This window comes from Aythya fuligula, chromosome 8, assembly GCF_009819795.1.
Source record: "Aythya fuligula isolate bAytFul2 chromosome 8, bAytFul2.pri, whole genome shotgun sequence".
Lineage (NCBI taxonomy): Eukaryota > Metazoa > Chordata > Aves > Anseriformes > Anatidae > Aythya > Aythya fuligula.
The window spans coordinates 23,066,595-23,086,767 of NC_045566.1; the positions used below are offsets into that span (position 1 = coordinate 23,066,595).

The 20,173-nt window shown below is 48.8% G+C and overlaps 1 protein-coding gene across 1 annotated transcript in view; it reads right to left on the reverse strand.

Annotated features, from left to right (window-relative positions):
* NOTCH2 (notch receptor 2) overlaps window positions 1-16,169 on the reverse strand; it is an 84,868-nt gene extending 68,699 nt beyond the window's left edge. The window contains exons 1-2 of the mRNA XM_032191905.1: window positions 16,039-16,169; window positions 7,288-7,369 (exon numbers count right to left, since the gene is read on the reverse strand). Coding sequence (XP_032047796.1) covers window positions 7,288-7,369; window positions 16,039-16,120 — 164 coding nt within the window. The 5' untranslated portion in view covers window positions 16,121-16,169. The remainder of the gene's footprint in view (window positions 1-7,287; window positions 7,370-16,038) is intronic.
* Between the last annotated feature and the right edge of the window lie 4,004 nt (window positions 16,170-20,173).

Consider the following 20,173-nt stretch of genomic DNA (forward strand, 5'->3'; position numbering starts at 1 on the left):
ACCATGCCTTAATGCTTTCAACTTCGTACCCAAGAACGGACATGAAAGGAGAGTTTTTGCAGGGCAAGGCAGGATTAATAAAGTCACAGACGGTGAGTTGAGACAATGCTGTTTGCAGAATAGCCTCTGCTTCTTGTGCCATCCTCGCTGCAACAGCTGCAGGCTCTCAGTCAGCACAAGCTGCTGCCACATCACACCAGAGACAACCTTCACGCATGCTGGGCCTAAACCGCGGCAGTTCGGCAGTTTTTCCTTCAACATCCCAAATCCCTCACAGATATGGGTTAGAAATCAGCCCAAACGCCAGCGGACTACATCACGGCCGTGTGGGAGCTGGATCAGCCAGCAAGCTGGCACCCAGCACGCGGGGCCGTGCCAGGAGCTGCAGGACGCATCGCCTCCCACGGCACTCGGGCCCGCACGCGCTGCGCGGCCTGGCGAGCTACAGCCAAATCACGTTTCTGGGCGTCCACACGCAGCTAACGAAGGGGTGAAGTCAAGTTGAACTTCAGTCCTGGAAGCTTTCAAGGTTTCAGGATAGGGATTTCTGGTTTTAGCACAGACAGAGAAGCTCGGCCTCGTTCGGTGGCACAGTGAGGCAGGACCCACAGCAGATGCAGGCTCTGCACATGTAGTCCTCATTTTCACGACAGAAACAGAAAAAAAGCAGGACTTCACAGAACCCCTCCTAGGGCATCAGGCAAACAGGGGGCTTCCAACACTCCTAACTCCTCCAATAAATACAAAATAAACCCAAACACGGCAAAAAGATAACACCCGAAATGCCTTTTCATGGGGGGCATTTAACTGCTGCCCCTAGGTGATGGGGAGGGAGCCAAAACACTGTAAGAGCATCGCAGGCACGCTGAGAAAAAAGGAAAGCTGAGACCTAGGCTCCACGATGACACTCACAACCATCACCCACAAACAGCCCAGCACTTTGTACCTAACCATTCTGGCAGAAAGTTGAAGAGCGCTCCAAGACCAGGCTTGTTCCAGTATCTTCTGAGGCTAATCAGAAGAACGTGAGCGCATTTTCCAGCGGGGAACAGCAAAAGCTCTTTTAACTTAAGCTCTTTACATTTGGATAGGGCAAAGCCTCACAGAAAATGCCAGATGAACATGCCTGCCTCCGTAAAGATGCTAAGTCAGGGATACGCAGCCCTCGTACCCACCATTTCGCTCTCCTGATGAAGTGCTCAGTCACACAGTTATGCAACTTTCCCCTCCAGCAATTCACTGCAACCCTTTCTGAACATGAAAGAGCAACAAAAGAAGACAGCTCAGATTTTCAGCCGTGTCTCCTGTCAACAACGTTTCTAGGCACAAATACTAGTGATTTAGTTCTAAACGCTGGCGTAGACAAAACTGTGAGCTTTTGCCCCTGATTCATGCTGGGCACCAAATTGTTTCTATAAAAACAGAGGCAAACTCTGAAAAAGCTGGGTCTAAGTCCAGATTTCTTAAAGGATATGATTATCCTCCACTGTTCAGAACCTCAGCAGCAACTCCAGCTTCCCACTGCCCCTGCTTAGTTCTCATCCCAACCTACTCTTTCAAGCTCTTTAGGAAGGGGAGGAAAAAAAAAAAAAAAAAAAAAAAAGCCACTTGTCTACAGAGCAGCTTAAAATTGTAGCAGCTTGTGTCAGCTCCAAATGACATGCTCAGAACAGGAAACCAAATCTTTTCCAAATAAAAGCCACTGTTTCTCCTCAGTTTTCCATCCTAACACTCAGAAACAGAAACAGGAAGACGAAGTTTGTTCTGGCACTTTCTGGAAGGACATGAGCTCTCCTAACCTACTTCAACAGGAATTTAATCTTTTAAGAACAAATTTCACATACAACTTAATTCAAATCATGATTTCAGAAAGCTACAGAGTTTGAAATGGGAAAATGTCCTGTGGGCTGCATCAGCTATGCAGCTGCTTCTAATTAAAGCTTCTCCTTTACTCTCTCTGGGCTACTTTCCAGCACAAATACTTTAGTCAGAGCTCAACCCATTTTTTTTTTTCCTCCTTTTCAGCTCCAGCCTGCATTTGCCTTCGCACAGGCTCTCATGGAGCTAAACAAGGGACGTAAAAACAAAATGAAGGTATTTATCCAAATCTGAAGTATCCCCATATCCACAGGGCCGCATTCACTCGAACGCTACCAAGTGAAAACAGGAGACTCACAAAAGCCACATTTTTTGTCTCTTCTGCTACAAAGCTACACTGAATTTACCTCCAAATATTTAGCTCTTCTTTTTAAAAAGCTGCTGGAAAATACGTCTGTTCTGCTGGAAAAAACCTCCTCACCTGCCATACCCTATTTCCCTGTGCACACTCGTCAGAAGAATCCCTTCAAATGCACCTTATAGGCCGTTTTAACCAGTCTACCAGATGTTCCACTTTCATGGGAGTTTCCTATTCGGGCCCAGTGATATCATCTGGAGATGCACAGAAGGAAGCAGATGGTTTTACTTTAGAGCGCGAGGGGAAGAATTTCCTCGCAGGCTCGCTTCTACCCCCATCAGCCCAAGGCTCCCTGGCTTTGATTGGAAGATGCCTCCACGGCGGGGAAAAAAAACGCAGCCTGATGACTAACGTGAGAAGGGTCTCAACTATTTTGCTGCAGATTTTAACCAGACTTCCCTCTGGCTCCCGGGTTCCGACTCCCACACCTACACCTCCTCTCAGGAGGGAGAACAGGATCCTCTGGTTAGCTTTGTAAGCGTTCCTTCCCATGTCTCAAGGCTCTCATTTATGCGTCATGCTTTGAATGCAAACCATGGGATGGGACGGCCTCTCCGTTCTGCACTTAAAGCAGTACACAGCCATTGTTTCTAGTCCCCAGAAAGCACTTCTACAGCATTCAGCTCGGCTGTACACAAAGGAATAAGAGCAGCTGAAGCCTGAACGAGCAACATCGAGTTCAGCGTTTTCTAACCATTTGAGCTCCGAACAGCTTTTGGTCTGCATGGGTGAATCACAACAAAGTTTGGATCCAGTGACTCAAGTCACTGCTCTTCCCAGATTTGAAGCAGGGAAGTGTATGTACTCTCCCCTTTCTCCTCTGCCCCGGTCTCTAGGGCCTCCTTTAACTTCTAAAAGGAGACCGAAGGGAACAGGAAAGGGCAGCCCATTCTCAGAAAGGGACAACTTCTCAACTTTTGCATTTAGCCTCTTCTGGAAAACTCTCAGACCTCATCCTGCTACAAGGTCTCCTATGGGTATTCCCCATTGACTGGTCTAGGAGTGATTAGTCCCTCAAGAACAATCCTGAGAAGATATCTGCTGCAGTCCCCGAAACAGTCTTAGTCTAGGATCTTGTCATCAATCCCAGAAGTCCTCATAAATGAACTCTAACTCAGATCTAAGACAACCCATCTGGAAAGACAGGTAGGTCAAAATCCTGGTAGGGGGGCTGAAGTTACTCAGGGGGGGTAGAATTGGGTTAGAAGCCCCTTACTGCCATGCTTGCTGCCTCTGAGTTTAGCATGCTTTGAGGTCCTCCTGTTGCCAAGCTGCACGCAAGAGGTAAAACCCATACCGTGCAAATTAAAAGCATGCACAAACTTCAGCACATGAATAGAAAAAAAAAAAAAAGACTGCTCGCTGGAGAGGCACGGAAACACACAGAGCTGTGCAGACCCTGACAGCTTCAAGCAGAAAAGGATGTGCTGAGGGACACAGCCCTTTTGGCATCAGCCTGCTTTAACACGTTTGTTTAATGCACCAAACAAGCCACGGTTACTACTGCACTTTTTACCATCAGGACCCAACAAAAGACACCAGCATTAAAACAGGACTTTAGGTACCAAAATCCCTTCTGCACATACAAAGTGCAGCAGTCCTAAGGTCAAAAATCCAGTCTAAGAAGCCTATAAAACATGAGAAGTAGCAAGGCCCAGCTTCCTCCCCAAGGCTTGGAGCACCCCTACCCCATCTCCCTTCCTTCCTACTTCTGCTTCTCCCCCTGGCACAGTCTTGCTTCTGCTCCCTGTCACTGGGGCACAGGGAAGGGAAGCTGGAAGAAGTCACAGCTGCCAAGAAGGGGGAAACCAGCTAAGATATTCTCTTTTTAAGGGCCCTGGCCCACGCCAAGCACACAGGAGCATCGCCATCCAAGTTACCACATCCACCTGCAGTGCTCAGAAAACAGCAGGCAGCGTAGCCAGCATCTCTGCTCTGCTTGTACTTGGAACAGCTGCCTGTACCCGCACCTTCTCAGCCTGCCTGCAATCACAAAAATATTAAAAGATAGCAGTACTATCCCCCAGGAGGAAAGGTTTTCCCATCATGCTCACAATTAGCATTAAGCAGCGAGACGTTATCCTGACTCTCCTGCTGGAGACAAGGGTATGCAAGAAGGTTCCCTCAAGCTTAACACCCCAGTGTGCAAAAGGCAGCCTAGAGATGCTTTGAGGAAAAGAAAAAAAGAACACTGCAGCGTAACATCAAGCCAAACCACAGACTGAAACTGCTTTCTGCCAAAGCAGGACCCAGAAAGCTTTGAAGGACAGGTTCCCCTCATTCTGCTAAAGCACGTTTTTATTTCTACAGCAGACACATCCACATTCCTTGGAGTAAGGTCTGCCTGCTCACCACACAAGTCTCCAAGTGAGCACAGAAAGAACTCTCAAGTAAAACTTTTGCCCTTGGAAGAAGCAAAACACAAGAATGTGTAATTTTCTAAATATAAAATCAAGGTCAAAGAAGGTCAGTAATTCTATCAAACAGTGCCACAAAATGACAGCCATGGGCCCGTAGCATCACCAGGGGAACTGAGCTACTTAAAGGGCACTCGCAAGAGCAATCTGATAAAGATCCAGTTCTAATTTCCTTACAAGGGTCACACTCGCCGTTCCCACAACAGAAGCCAGATGCACCAGAACACAGCTCGTTTTCTGCTAACAAGGCTCCCTCTTTTAATGGAGCAGAGGCTACACAATTTTCTGACAAAGAAAGCTGCCACTCGCTGCTTTGCCAAATATTTAGAGTAGATGTTTTGCTTATCAGCACTCATGTCACCAATGTCTTATTCACCACATATGATTACCTCTGATGCAGGTTCTCCTTCAGTTGCTCGCTTGTTTCTTACAGACAGCAAGATTAACTAGATGGACTGACCACAAGCTAGAACAAACAACTTTGCCGAGAGGAGGTAGAGAAAGAGGAAGAAAGCCTACTGTAATAATCTACTGCCCAGCAAAGGAAGTACTGCAGAAAACTTGAAAAAAGTGGAAGGGGTGGAGATTTAGCTAATCAGAGAGCTATCCTGCAGATCTACAAGCCAAACCACTTGCCCTGTTACTAAGTTCAGTTTCCTGAAAAAAAACATATCTGCTCTTACAGGCATCCAAAATTCAGAAAGTCATTTAGTTTACTACAACAGATAAAAAGTTCCCCTATTCAGAGTTCCTCATCGTGCAGGACCAAAAAAAAAAAAAAAGTTAAAACCAAAACAGGATGCTAAGAATCAGCCTGCTAAAGGTAAAGTCTCCACAACTGAGGTTTTGGGGCTTTTTTTGGTTTGTTGCTTGTTTGTTGTTTCTTTTTTTGGGGTCTATTTTTCCTTCCTTTCTGTCAAAAACGTTCTTGAGCCGCAACTAGAAAACAGACACACTCATCTCTGTGTACTTTCAGCCTTTCCAGTTACTCTGGTGCCTGCAGAAGGACTGAGACGTTATTTGAAGGAGGGTTTGGCTTAAGATCTGCATGAAGACCTGCACAAAAAGGAAGAAGGCAACATTAGACGTATAAATAGCCCCATGTTCTAAAAAAATTAAGAGTGGTCAAATCTGCCACTGTGATAAGAGAAATGTGTGAAGATCTGGACTACACTACAAACACCAAAAAGGAAGTTAAACACTCGGATGAACCAAGTAAACAGTCTAAGGCATGGTTAACAGGAACATGCAAGTTGGAGAAAATGTCCTTTGGAAGGTACAAGCAGCACCATCATCAATACCAATCTTGTTTATTACCTTCATCATGACCCACATACTTTGGCTCCACAGTCACACACTTACATGCTCATCAGAAAGACCTACTAACATCACACAATGTCTTGTTTCAGTCTTAAAATGGGAAGGAAAAGCAGGAAAAGTTACAACTTTTTTTCAGAAGGGCAGCTCATTTCTGTAGACAGCAACCTAAAGCAACAGAAAGGAAAAGCCTAGGAAGCAGTAACAGCCAAAAACTAACAAAACAAAACCAAAACAAACAAACAAAAAAACAGGGAACAACAAGTTACATATTTGCCTTTTTATGGCCTTTCTGCATATCAGGGATTTATTTGAAACTGCAGAGAACCTTAAATTAGATTATGATTTGTGTGCCACAGCTGCAATTTAAGTACATCAAGTGTTGCACACCATATTCACAGAAAGAACTAATGAGTGCAGCTAGGGAAGATGGATGTATAGGAAAGGGTGAAGGGCCAAGCCACGTGTTTGCTGAGCTAAATCAACATGACAAAATTCACTGATTTTGAAAGAATGTGAGCACTAAGGAAAGGATTTAGAGTGCCAGAAAATGGTACAACTTGCACTGAGGAAGTAAACACAGTTTAGAAAATAAATCTGTTTACTGCAGATGTAGTAAACAAGCCCTGCCAAAAAAGGAAGATTTATCTTTTTGCAAAATAACTTCATTTTTAAGAATCTAAATAATGTAGTTAAAAAGATGAACTACATTTAAACAGATGTGATACCATTCTCCAGACATCATGTTCCTCCAAAGCTCTTGCTGATGATCAGTTTTCCATGCAATGACAAAGTGAAGGCTCCATTAACAACAGGTTTCAACGCTTCCCAAGATCAGTTATAGGAAAAAGATAAATGTGTTTGGCTTTTTTGTTTGTTTGTAGCTTCCACGTTTGTTACTTTCTAGCACATGGAAAGGGAACTGTCGCTCTTCAAAGCACAGAGTAGTTCCGAAAAAAAAACTGGAAATATTTTGGGCTGATGTTCTATAAATTAACACAAGCTGTAAGACAGAGAGCAAGTTCTGACTTAACTTGTGCTTACCTCTTATTGATTTAACCTCTCTTCCTATTCAAAGGCAAAGAAATCAAATAGTTGAAATCCAAACCCAAGAATATGAATGAGAACTCTAGATTTCTTACGTTATAAAAAGTTAACACAGAAGAACAAATGCACTAGCAAGAAACACAGACTTTGCTAAAACTATTATGCTGAATGCACCTGATAAGAAAATCTTAAACCAAATTTCCTTTCTTTCACAGGCTATGAATGACAGAACATTGACAATTAAAATGGATAGAAATTAAGCCAACTTACTTGCAGTATCCTGTACCATTTTGATAAGGAATGCACTTTCCCTCATTAACACAAGGCTTGGAATCATCCATACACTGTAAAGCTGAAAGGAGGAAAAAAAAAAAAAAAAAAACAATTCAGTAGCTGTACGTGTTAAGTCAAAGCTTCGTTAACATATTTTGCGGAATTAATCCTTTAACTAAAAATTTTATTTGACTGGAACAAAACCAAAGACAATATCACATAGTTCAATTTAATCTTTGGCAGCATCAAAAGAGACAGACTGAAAGAACAATCAAATACAGATTTGTTCACCAGGCTACTAAATGCATCCAGAATTTCTTTTAGGTAGATCGTCAAAGCCAAGCATGCAGTAATTTCAGCAAGCCATATACAACCACTTCAGCACTTGCGTATTTTGACTTCCAGTGTCAGACAGTTACCACTTCCTGATCACAATTTTATAATGAAATTATCTGAAGTAAAAGGCAACAATTTCTAAAACTTCTTTCACAATAGCTTGTCTCAAAGTTTCTCCTTCCTTTCTACTATCTCCAGGGACGCTTGGCACTGAAACAGGGGCATCTGTCCCTCATAAGCTCCCTTGTATAAGTTTCTAGCAATCCAGAATCCGCTGCTACATCATTACTGTTGTGGTATTCTGATTTCTGTCAGGGCTGTCTGAGAATAAATGAAAACATTAAGAGACCTTAAAGTCTTCCAGCAAAGACTTGGGTATTCATAAGGAGTACATACTCTGAGGCTCAACCTTGCCATTTTCAGCACTGTATTTTAAACAAGACATTATGTATGATACAGAATCAGAGAATGGTTTGGGTTGGAAGGGACCTTAAAGCCCACCCAGTTCCACCCCCTGCCATGGGCAGGGACACCTCCCACCAGCCCAGGCTGCCCAAAGCCCCATCCAGACTGGCCTTGAGCACTTCCAGAGATGGGGCATCCACAGCTTCTCTGGGCAGCCTGTGCCAGATCCTCACTGCTCTAAGTGAAGAATTTATCCCTAATCTCTAAACTAAATCTCCCCTCTTTTAGTTTAAAGCCATTCCCAATTGTCCTATTGATATCTGTCCATGTAAAATGTTGGTTTTTGTTTTTTATAAGCTCCCTTCAGCTCAGGGCTGGTCAATTTTTCTCCAGGTTTACAGAAAACTCTAGTGGCATTAATTCATATGGAGTGACACAGCAAGCACTCGTCCCTTTGCCAGGGCCTGAACCAGCAAGCTGAGTTGTGGCTAGTTCTGAAGCAACCAGAAGGGCAATAAATACAGAAACCCCACATGAGCAGAGGGCACTCTAGAGCCACAAAAATCTAATCAGTCCGTCTAGACCAGAGTCTGCCACTTGAACAGCACTGAACCAGTGGATAAAGCTGGAGGAATCAGAAGATGTGTCCCATCCTAACTTTACCCACATACCCAGAAGTCTCACACTCCTCTCAGCCCCCATTCCTGTCCCCTGCCCTTCCATACACACTTCCATGACGTTACATGCCCTATTTCAACAGCCTCACTGGCCAATTTGAAGGCACCCAGAGGCATCAGTAATACCCAACCACTCGAGCTGCCTGCTCACATACCTACTGCTGTCCAAACAGTCTCTGAAGGGACGGGCCCAGCTCTTGGGCTGCTCGTAACAGAGCCCGGCTGCCACCACCCAGGGCTCAGTGGGTTATTTGTCAATAACCTGGAGCAAATGCTACAGGGCACACAGGGGTGTTTCACATTCACAGTCCTGACAGGACAGAGTGAAATTAAACCAGCTTGTCCCAAAAGGTGAATGATATTCCTCCCAACACGGGTATGCCTGTTCCATGTTAACTTGGTTTCTGAACACAGGGCACTTCCACAGCACTGCCTCTGCAGAGCTCTGAGGAAATGAACAAAATTCCACTCCGAGCCCCTTTCAGATAACCTCTGGGGTCAGGGTTACTCAGCGACAGAAATATTACCACAGATTTTCTGATGGTATTCCCCCCTGCAGTGGCCAAGCGCACCGCCATGGATTCCCACCTGCCCAACAAGTTTCATCCTATCCACCAGCAGCAGCCACAGGCCTTCAGGCTTCACCCACTTCGGCCAGACACCGCGGGGACAGAAGTTTTCATGGCAAAAATGAGCTTCAGCAAGCACCATTGAGTTATGCCGCATTCAACAGAACTCACAAAAGTGCTTTTAATGATTTGGGTGCCTCTTGCCACCTCCGTTACCCCAAGGAAATGGAGGAACGGCACAGCAAGCTGCGCCGCAAGTTGGAGAACCGGGAGGGAGAGTTGCTCTTCTCACCTCCCTACACTCACCTCCCTTTAGCTTTTATTTTTTAAGCCCATCAAGCCAGCGAAGCAAACACTCAGAGGATTATTTCTTTTGTGCCCAGGCTTTCAAACTGGATTTTGTAACCTCTTGGAGTGCCCGCGTCCCCGGTGATTTTGTAACCCTCGTAGTAAAAGCTTAACTAGCACTTGGCCAAAGCCGGCTGCCAGCACAACCGCAGGGAGCAACAAGGGGACAGCTTTCGGGTTCCAGCAAGGATCCGATTCAGTGATTCCAGCGTAGCTTGCTAGGCCATGCACGGATACAGCACAGAGGCTTTGGCAAAGTAATGATTAATTTTCTCCTGTTTTTTGACAAATTATTTTCGCCTTGAGCTGCTGTTTAGCAGGTCATTAGACTACTAGCAGTCCCTCGAATTTTTTTTAACAGAGATACAGTGAGTGGGGGGTGCAGTATGCAGTGCATACGAAAATCTAGAACTGAACAAACCTAAAAAAGACAAAATGACTCTTTTGTACTTTTTCAGCTTAAGAAAAAAATACTGAACATTGAAACGCAACTAAAACTGAAATTAATGTAAATGCAACAATATCCTAAAATGAATATTAAAGAAGTAACGTGATCACTTCTCTTTTAAAAGAGAAATCGCAAGGCAAATTGAAGACTACAGTTCTCACAGCAGAATTAGCACTTCTGTGCACAAAGCACTGTCTTCCTGTATTTCATGGTATCTTCAACAATTTCACAATCCATGCAAAAACAAGGCATTTCAACATGACTTACTCCAAAAGCTACTTCTCTGCTACCCTACCACGCTGTGCTCAAAAGTCAATAGTACCAGAAACTATCTTCTACCTCAGCCAGCATAAAAAGTATGTGTTGCTACATCCATCATGCTAACTGGAAGTATTTTATTGTGTACAGCATGAGAGGACACTCTTGTCTTGAGAAGAAAACAGTCGGCCACTTCTCCCGCACCCATGTAAAGTATGCTGCCAAGGCTGGGTCTGAAGCACTGCTTTTGACTGTTCTCTTCTGTATTAAAAGAAAAAAAAAGCAAAAGCAAGGGGGAATTGTTTCCTGGATTTCTGGCCTTGCTCCAGCTTGCCAAAACTACCAGGATGGACAGAGCCCGGATTCGCCCAGGCCGAGTTCAAGCAGCAACATTTTGGACACCACGCTGCCTCACCATTTATCCAGCACTTTGGGGAGAGCCACAGGAGTATTGGGAAAACACCCCATGACTATCAAGAGACTGGCTTAAGCCCTAATCACGAAGAGGGCAGGCCACCACTTAGGGAGAGAAGTATCCAATTTCTAGTTAGCATTCTAGCCAAGTTTGAAAGGCCTCTCAGATGAGGGCTTTATGCGTGTCCGAGATGAATGCTATTAGCTACGTGACCCGGCCTGGAGTCCACACAAACCCTTGGAGCATGCCTGCACATAAAACACCAGGTTGGAATTTGCATCCAACAGGCCCACCAATATTCTCCACCATACCGGCATACCACTATTCTCCAAGGCCAGAGTGGAAAAACAGGTAGCTGCTGCCATAAAACAAGCACGAGCAGAAAGTGTTACTCTCAGGGAAGAAAAACAAAAACACAGAAGTGCTGTGACTCTGAACATCTGAATCCAGCAAGGCTCACATTTAAATGGAAACAGTTGAGCCCAGGTTTAATCTTTTTTTGGCTAGAGAGACTGTTAAAGAAGTTACTTTTCTGCCTCATTGTTCTTTAAGGATGCCAAGAAGATGTGAAAGTTGTGATTTGGTTTCTATTCTTTATTTGCATACTAAAAAAATCAGACTCCTTCCAGGCTAGAAAACAAAAAAATCACAAAGGTCTAACATCAGAAGCTGTAAGTGTCACAATTCTGCATTTAAGAGAGAAGGCTGCCATAGGGAAACAGAGCCATAACCAGAGAAAATCTGCACGGGCTTTGCAGCAAGCACTGAAAGGAAAGCAAGGCCAATAAACTCTTCACCCACAAGTTCAGAGAAAGTCAAGCAGAAATAAAAACACAGAATACCAAAACAATTAATGCTGCGAGGAAGAGACGTTACGAAGCTGGTTTCCTGTAGCTCTGAGAAGTGTAGCTGATTATCCTGCATTGAAGATGCGGGCTCTGACCAAGGGCTTTGCTGCCAACAGGGATCTAAGCTTCTGACAGAGACCCCCGGACAGCTAACAGCAGGGCTGAGCTCACAGTACCAACTTTCCCCATGGCAGGATGCTGTACTGGTCTCTATTCTTTCTACCCATGAGTTTTCCATTAAGTTTAGAGGAACTCAGTGCCTTAAGGATCTAGACTTGTCGTATTTGGCTGGAACCCAGCTATAGGTGCAGAGGCTGTCTTGGGGGAGATGGCTGAAAACAACCTACTTCACACACAGAAGAGTCAGACTAAAAATGTTAGAGACCTGGAAGGACAAGAGGTTTTTGATAATCTTTCTGTACTTAGTGGGCTTACTGTCACAACTGACATTGAGGAGAAACACCCTGTCATTTGGAACATCACCCATTCCAAACCATGGGGAAGGAGAAGAAGGATTCAAAGCCACCAGGCAGCTGATACACGGCAACGAGAACGCTCGGGGAATCACTTTGGGAAGATCAGGCATCAGCAAGGCCAGAAACACCAGCCACGGTACCCATCAAGGCGCCCCAAGTTCCAGGGGAGTGGAAACCAGCACCTGATCCCCTTCAGAAAAAAAAGGGCTTGAAAGAAGAAGCCAAGAAAATGCTGAAATAGGAAGCACAGTGCCAGAGGAAGACTGGTAGCTTCTTTCCAAGGAGCAAAGTTCTTCCACAGTGGCAGCTGGCACCACGTAAACTGCAAAGACCGATGGCTCAAAAAGCTGGTAAGGAGTACTAAATGCTGCACAAACATGGAGAATACCATAAGATAACCAAGTTTTGGAGGAAAACCACAAAGGAGAGACAGCTCATTATGTTAGTCACTAACCTCGAAAGATTACTGTTCAAACAAGATGAGGTACTGGGGAAGAACCCTTTAATAAATAAGTATTAGCTGAAAATATTAAATTAACTTCTTTCTGGGGAGTGAGGGGGACACAGAGGGAGAAGGTACAGATCACCCCACGGCAGCCACACAGGGATAAAAGAACTAGGAAAAAAAAAAAAAAAAAACAATAAATCTTAATAATTCAGCTCAGATTTAGAAAATGTTATCATTCAGGGAATTTAAACAAGATGAGCAGAAGGTTGCAGTTAAAGACAAAGCTTGTCTATGCTGCATGAAAATCATCTGTAAAAGTCAAAATGCTCTAAATCAAACTGACTATCACGAGACCGCCACCGTTTTTTATCACAAAAGCCTGAAATAAAATTTTTCTCAGCATCTGAGGAGCTGAGCAGAGCTCAGAGGAGTGCAAAGGAACTCAGCCAATGTCCTGCAGCTCCTGAGAGAGAGAAAACCCCAGCGTCTAAACTGGTTTCCTTCACCAGCTTCTCCAGACTCCATAGGAGAAGTGGGAAAAAAAAAGGAAAGTGTACATTTAAGTGGATTTTGGAATAACAAACCCATAAGAAATTTTGTTTAGATTTTTTTATTTATTTGTTTTGAGCTCAAGCATCCAGGAGCTGGCAAAAGCTACCAATTTGCCCTCTTAAGGGCAGTGCTGAGAACTGTTGCCCAAATTCACAGGTAGAACTGAAGTCTTCCTGTCCTTGAGGTCTTACACCAAGGAGCAGTCAGATGACTAATTTCTATCCAACATTTGTGTGACACTTTTCCTGTTGAAGAGCAACTGATTAGCTGAAGTTATAGCATATATTGAATTCAGGATGAATGTGTAAAACGGTTCAAAAGTCTGCCAACCACATATTCTATTTTCCTCCACAGCTACTACTCCTTGCCTTCCCATATTTCTAGTTCTCCAGACAAAGCCAAAACGCCTAAAATCAACAGCTGCAACATAAAACATTTAGTTAAAAAAAAAGATTTCAACAATAAAAATGTAGTGAAAGCATTTAAAGAGCTGAAGAGGTATTGGTGTTTCTATGGAAATCTGGCAGACAGAAACCATGCTTGCGTGTTCTCCATAGCCTTCCGTCATTGTCCAGCACTAAATCTTTATTAATTTGAGCATTAAGAACGCCTGCCCCCGCCGAAACGCGGGGCCATTCCTTGTCCTTCCACCGCAGCCCATGGTGATGTCAGCGAAACGAGATTAAGACTTGCTGCACGGAACAAACAGCAGACACCAGTGTCGTTTTGAGATACAAAGCTCTTTTTTCATCCGCATGCAGTCTAAAAAAAGGACATGTGCCCTAGGAACAGACTATTTTCTAAACAGAATGAATGATTATTTCTGTAGCTCTCAGATGACTGGGCTCAGAACGATACGGCCGCTGTTTCTTCTGGATGGGCACTGACAAGACACAGCCCTTGGCTTCTGTTGGCGAGATGGTTTCAGAATGAATGCATAGAAAATAAGAATAAAACTACAGAAGGACTTCTAAGCACAGATGCTTAGAAGAGTTTTTTGAGTTTTTTTTTTTTTTTTTTTTTTTTTTTTTTTTTCCTCCAAGACAGATGACATTTCCTTAATGGGTCAGAATTGAATAATCACTGTATCATTCCTTGCATTGCAGCCATTAGCCAAGAGCACAAATACAACGTCGTTTCCTTTAAGTTTGAAGTTGCAGATCCCGACCCTTTGGTTTTCCTGTTATCTGAGATTCCCAAGCCCAGAAGAAACAAGCTGTCAGCGTCCTGCTGCTCTGCCTCATCTACTCCCAGTTCCCGAAAGGACGCAGGTCCAAATCCCACCCGCCCAGACCATTACGACAACATTTCGATGGCCACATCCAGCCCAAAGGCTCCGATGCCTTTCACAACCCAGGCACGGTTTGCGAAAATGGGAGAGGCCGAGCAGGACGGGATCACGTTGAAGGGAAATAGCAGCTTATGGTAACAGCAGCGAGACACCTAAAATAATAGGAATCACATTGGGAGGCAACGAAGGAGGCAAACCAACACCAATCCACCTATTTGGAGAGATCTGAGTGCCAAAGGCAGCCAGAGGCACGAGCCCTCTTTTCCCAAGGATTCAGGTCTTGAGAACATCAGCAAGAGCACCTCCACGTAATGCCACGCTGACTAAGTAATGCCCTGCAGGAAGCGATGCGAGCGAGCCAGATGCTAATCACGCTCCCTTCTGAAAGTCTAAATCAGCATCTTTGATCAGAACCCATTTGATACTGGAACACCTTCAAAAGATCAAGTAAAACTTGCTGCTCCGCGAGCCCCTATGGCACCGAGCAGGCCAGCGCTGTCAGCGTTATCTAGGGAGTCCTGCAAGGATCCCAAAGCGTGCTCCACGTGGAGGCGCTGCCTGTGGGGTGCTCTCAACCTCAAGGTCCAGAGCAGTTTATTAGAAACGAGGGCTGATGCCCAACTACTACTAGGAGAAATTGGGCTTGGTGTAACTCAATTCTTTCACTCCGCCAGCGACAAGGTTAAGAGTGAAGGTGGGTAATTAGGGTGGGCTTCGCTGGGATTCCTGTTCCACTCCTTCCATCCGATCCGCCGGGGCACAAATCACTGCCATTAACAGTAATTAGCAGGAAAGTGTCCTCACCAAAAGCGCAGGTGTTCCCGCCCCACCCCGGCTTACTGCAGCTCCGACTGCAGGCTCGGACACCCCGGGGAGAAGCTCGACTGGAAAAGCAAGTTGCCGCAGCGCTGGGCTCGCACCCACGGCGCTGAGCACATCCAGGAGCCTCCTCGGTGTTGACCAAGAGGGCTGACATCAGATACCTGCCGCTCCTTGTGCGAGAAGCATCGGGAGAGTCGGGCGGGCACCTGCGGACACCCTTTGGGTGACTTCACCTTTCATTCATTCAGGCCACGGCTCCGCTCCCAGCGTTCGGGCCAGAAGCTGGGGAGCAGCAGGGGTGGCTCCAGCGTGGGTTTGCCACCTCTGACGACCACCGCTCCTCCAGCAAAGGGAGAAAACCCCACCACGGTGCCATGAAGCCCAGCATAGCTCGGGTGGTGGGGTGGGCATCGTGCAGCACGAGGAGCTGGGATCCGCCAGCACCGAGGCACGGCTCAAATAAGAGCTAAATCTGGGATTTTGCCTTGCCCCAAAATCCAGCGATTCGCCCTCCTGCCGGCCTGCAGAGCCCATCTGCACGCCAGGCACAGCGGGCACAGCCTGAGCCCTCCGCTCCTTTTTGGGGCAAACCCGGGCAAATCGCGTGCAGGAAATTGCTTTTTTTGTTGTTGTTGGTGGTGGTGGTGTTTTTTAAAGATTTCGGCTGGGTTTTCCGCGCAGCCCTCACACCCACCCAGCACAGCACCGCGTCGCCACCACCGCCGGCCCCGAGGAGCCCTGGGGACACCGTGGGGACACCGAGGGGACACCGGGGGGACCCCACCCGGGGCTCCCCGCCCCCCGCCGCTCCTCCCCCGCCCCCGGGACCCCTTCTCCCGTTCCCTCGGGACTCACCGGCCGCCGGCTCGGCGCGGCTGAGCACGGCCAGCACCGTGCCGAGGAGGGCGGCGAGCGCCGGCCCCGCTCCGGGGGCCATGGCCACGGCCGGACCCGCACGGCTCGGCTCGGCTCGGCACGGCGCGGAAGGATCCCGCCGCCACCGCCTCCGCAGCACCCGCCCGACCCCGCCGATGGCGCGCGGCGGAGGGAGACGGCCGCGCCGCACCGCCCCCGCTTCCTTTAGCCACGCCCCCGCCTCGCAAGCCACGCCCCCCTCCCCCGCCTGGCCACGCCCTCTCGCCGCCAGGGGGCGCGCGCCCGTTGGGTGGGGGGGTGGGGGGGGGTGAGGGCACAAAATGGCGGCGGGGTGGGGATGGGCAAGGGGGGGGGTGAGGGAGGGCTGTGGGGGTAAGGACAGGGACAGGGACACAGATAGAGACAGGAACATGGACAGGGATAGGGACACAACACAGGGACAGTGACAGGGATGGAGGACCAGGTCCGCCCGCTGAGGCGCTGCCTCTGTGGAGTGGCCCCAAAATGTCCTGAAGACTCTCTGACAAATTCACCGTAAGCACTGCAGCAGCAGGCACGCGCTCTCACAAAACGTGCACGAAGCACCACACGCCCTCGGGATGTCACCCTGCGGGCAGCACCCAGGGGACAGCGCTGTCCCCATCGCCTCGTGGTCCCCTTGAGGTGGCTCCAGTGCCTCAGTCGGGGCTGGTGGCCCACCCGAAATGCCCCCAAGCAGAGGCATCCCGGCGTTTTTGTGCCCTTCCCGCGCAGGGTGGAGGCAGCTGCTGGGTAGGGGCCAGCGAGAACCGAAAATGGCTTTCACTGCCAGAGGCTGGCTCTGGGCTGAGTGGGAGTTCCCACAGCTTAAGAGCAGGTGTATGGGCTCATGGTGGTATTTCAGCCCCACGGCCTCAGTGAAAAATAAATGCTCCTCGACAGGGCGACAGGACGCAGGAGGAGACAGAAATTCCCCCGCAGGAGGCTTGGGGAAGGTAGCGGGGTTGTGAAGCACGTGCTGGTGCTGTAGGGAGTGCCCGGGTTCAACCCCAACGTCCCTTCCAGCCCTGAACCATCATTTAAAGCGTTAAAAATCCTTCTGCTGCGATTCCAGCTCCTCACGGACTGAGAGCTCTTTGTGTTATGTGCTGACATGGCATGCTGGCCTGCGTCTCCTGCGAAGGGAGGATTGTGCCGAGCTCAGGGGAGAGAGGGGGGCAATGAATAAAGCCCAGTGTTTTCCCCCTTTAATTCACTGGGGCTCCACGGCTCCTCCCAGGCACAGAGCTGGATTGTTACCACCGTGGAAGGAGCCCAGTGATTTTTTTTTTGGGCAGCCTGGATGAAACCTCTCCCACCGCCTCACACAGCAGCGCCCTGCAGCTGTGAGCGCTGCCTGTGGCGGTGCTCCGGGCACATCTGGTCCCCTGAGCACCCCACATGGCGGGGTGAAGGCCGGGCCTGGGGCTCGGCTGCGTCTGCAGGGTGTGGGGTGGGAGACGGCGTCCCAAAATAGAGGCCTGGTGTTTGAGATGAAACTAGGGAGTACAAACTTACTTGCTGCATGTAAATATGGATGGCAGCAAGTAGCACTTGAGAGAAAATGGTCACTAAACCCAGTCGGGAGGAGAGGAAAGCAAGGCAGGAATGTAAGCAGAACAGGGAGGGCTTGGATTCGCTCTCCCTAACGTAGCTAATTCGGGAGGAATTCTGGTATTTCACCAAAGGCTGCAATTTCCAGCTCCCCCCAGCACAGAGCATTACTCATTATCCCAGACCTTGAAATGGGCAGCGCTCCCTCAGCTGCATTTGGCTTGGCCTGGTGGCGAGCTGCTTCTCCGAGCTGGGCCAGCATCTGCAACCACGCCAGCACAGCCAGGCGGGCAGACAGCTCCACCTGAAACATGTGGCCATGGAGGGAAGCCACACAGGTCAGGGAAAGCTTCGTGTCGCTCCTGCCTGCCCCAGGACCTGGCTGGTTTCTCCCACCTCTCCCAGGAGCCCCAGCCAAGTCCTGGAGGAGGACGCAGAGGCCGAGCAGAGGGCACGCAGGCAGGTGCCCAAGGCAAAGCTCCTCAAGCAGTTCCTTGTCGCAGAGGGCTGTGGGTCTGCCTCATTAGGCATCGAGCTGTTTGCACAGGAGTTAAAAATATGTTTCAGCATTGCCTCACCTTACACACCCCGTTACAGCCCCATTAAGAACACCGTATGCAAATAAAGATTCATCACGCAGGGAAACCCACCAGCAGAAGTAGCCCGCGCTCCGCCTGCAGGCTGCAGACACCCAGCCTTACTGGCGTGCCATTTGGCTCCCAGTTTCCCACCTGGAGAACACCAGTAACACCTTGCCGGGTGCTGGGGACAGGAGGAGGAAGGCAGGGTCCCGGCGGGTGGCGGGCAGCTCGGAAAGCTGTGGCGAGGCAAGCGGTGCCAGCCGAGGGATTAGCAGAGCTGAACAGAGGCAGATCCGCAGTGTCTCTATTTAAACGGCGGTGGCAATTAGGGAAATCCTGCCACTTTGGCTGACAAAGGCAGGGAGATCAAGCCGGCAGTGAGCCCCAGCCCCTGCCTTTGCAGCTGGGTGTGTTGCAAGGCTCGCTCCAAAATGATTTCTGCTGCCATCCTGGGGTGAGGGGTGCTGGGCCACCAGGGGGGCTGTGGGGCAGGTCCCAGCACAGCGTGATCCCCAGACTTCTCCCCAAAACAGGGAGAATGTGTCTGGCCCCAGCCCGGGCTTGCTGGCTTGGGGGCAAGGACTTCTGCTGGGGACATGGTGCTGGGGACATGGTGCAGCCTCCAGGGAGCTGCTGGCAGAGGAGAACCCACAGCCCAGGGTCCCTGCACCCGCTGCAAGGCACCTCCCGCCCCCCGAAACCAGCTGGCTCATAACTCTGAAACTGGGGGCACGCTGCCGTGTGGAAACCTGTGCCAGCACCGTCATGCTCACCTCAGCTCTCCCCGCAGCGTGCAATATCTGTTTGAGCCCGAGGTGCTTTTGGGTTGTCTGCACACCCGGTGAGAGGCACTTTGCTTTTCCTCCGGTCTGTACCTTGTAGGGATCGCTGGTTGCACCAGCTTTGCAGGAACTCATTGTTTCCTTCAAAATAAATTGCGTTTTCTTGCACTAACCTTTCTGGGACATTGTTGGTGGTTCAGGCATTCAAACCTCAGCTCAGCACACACCCAGATGCCTGCCTGTATAAAAGTTCCCTTATTTTTACCTGCCCCTCTTTTGGGGGTCTTGAGTTATGCAGCCAAGCTTCCCCTTTTGCAAACAGATCTGGAACCCCGTGAAAACGAAGGCTGGGTCCTTGCTCAATTACAAGACGTCAGCAACCAAGAGGGTGAAGAAAACCAGGAGGGAGAGCGCCTCCGACACAATCCTGGGGGCTGGCATCCTAGTCACACCGCAAATAGCTCGTCCTGCGGCTCGTCTGTTAACCGTTAAACCTCACATGACTTGGCTTTGGCGCTGATTACCTTACCTGCTAGGATTTTTTTTAAAAAAAAGAGGGGAGGAAAGGCATTCATTCCTGCGCGCAGCGGGCGGAGGGAGCCCCGCGCCCCGCAGGAATGCACCGCGCGCCCCGAGCTGTTTGTGCGCCGCCCTTCAGTTAATCGCGTGGGGAATTTCGGCCGTCTGGCTCCCGGGCAGCGGCACTCACCCGCTCCAGGAGCCCCAGGAATATTTATAACCAGCGTGCCGGCGGGATCCTGTCCCAGCGGGGCTCTGCTTGCGCTGCTTTTACCAAAGTTGGTGACGTACGGGGTGGCCGCTAAACCCCTGGGACCTTCTCAGCCCCCGCGCATGTGATGGAGCAAGAATTCACTTATTTGTGGTTACCAGGAGCAGCTGGAGCAGCACCCAGAGCAGACAGCCCCTTCCCAAACAGCCCCTAAGGCAGCAGAAGGCGTGGGGACAGGACACCCGTGGGGGTTTGTCCCTCGGCTCTGGGAGCCGCACGCTCCCCAAGCTCCCTCGGGCTCCACTGCCCATGCACAGGTCCCGGGGTCACCGAGCAAGCACATTTAGTTCTGCTCTTTTATGCAAATCCTGTGTCTACTTCCATTTTCGGGGGCCGGGGTGGTAGGTGGCAGGGAGGGCACGCTTGCAGCCCCGAGCCGTGCCGGGGAG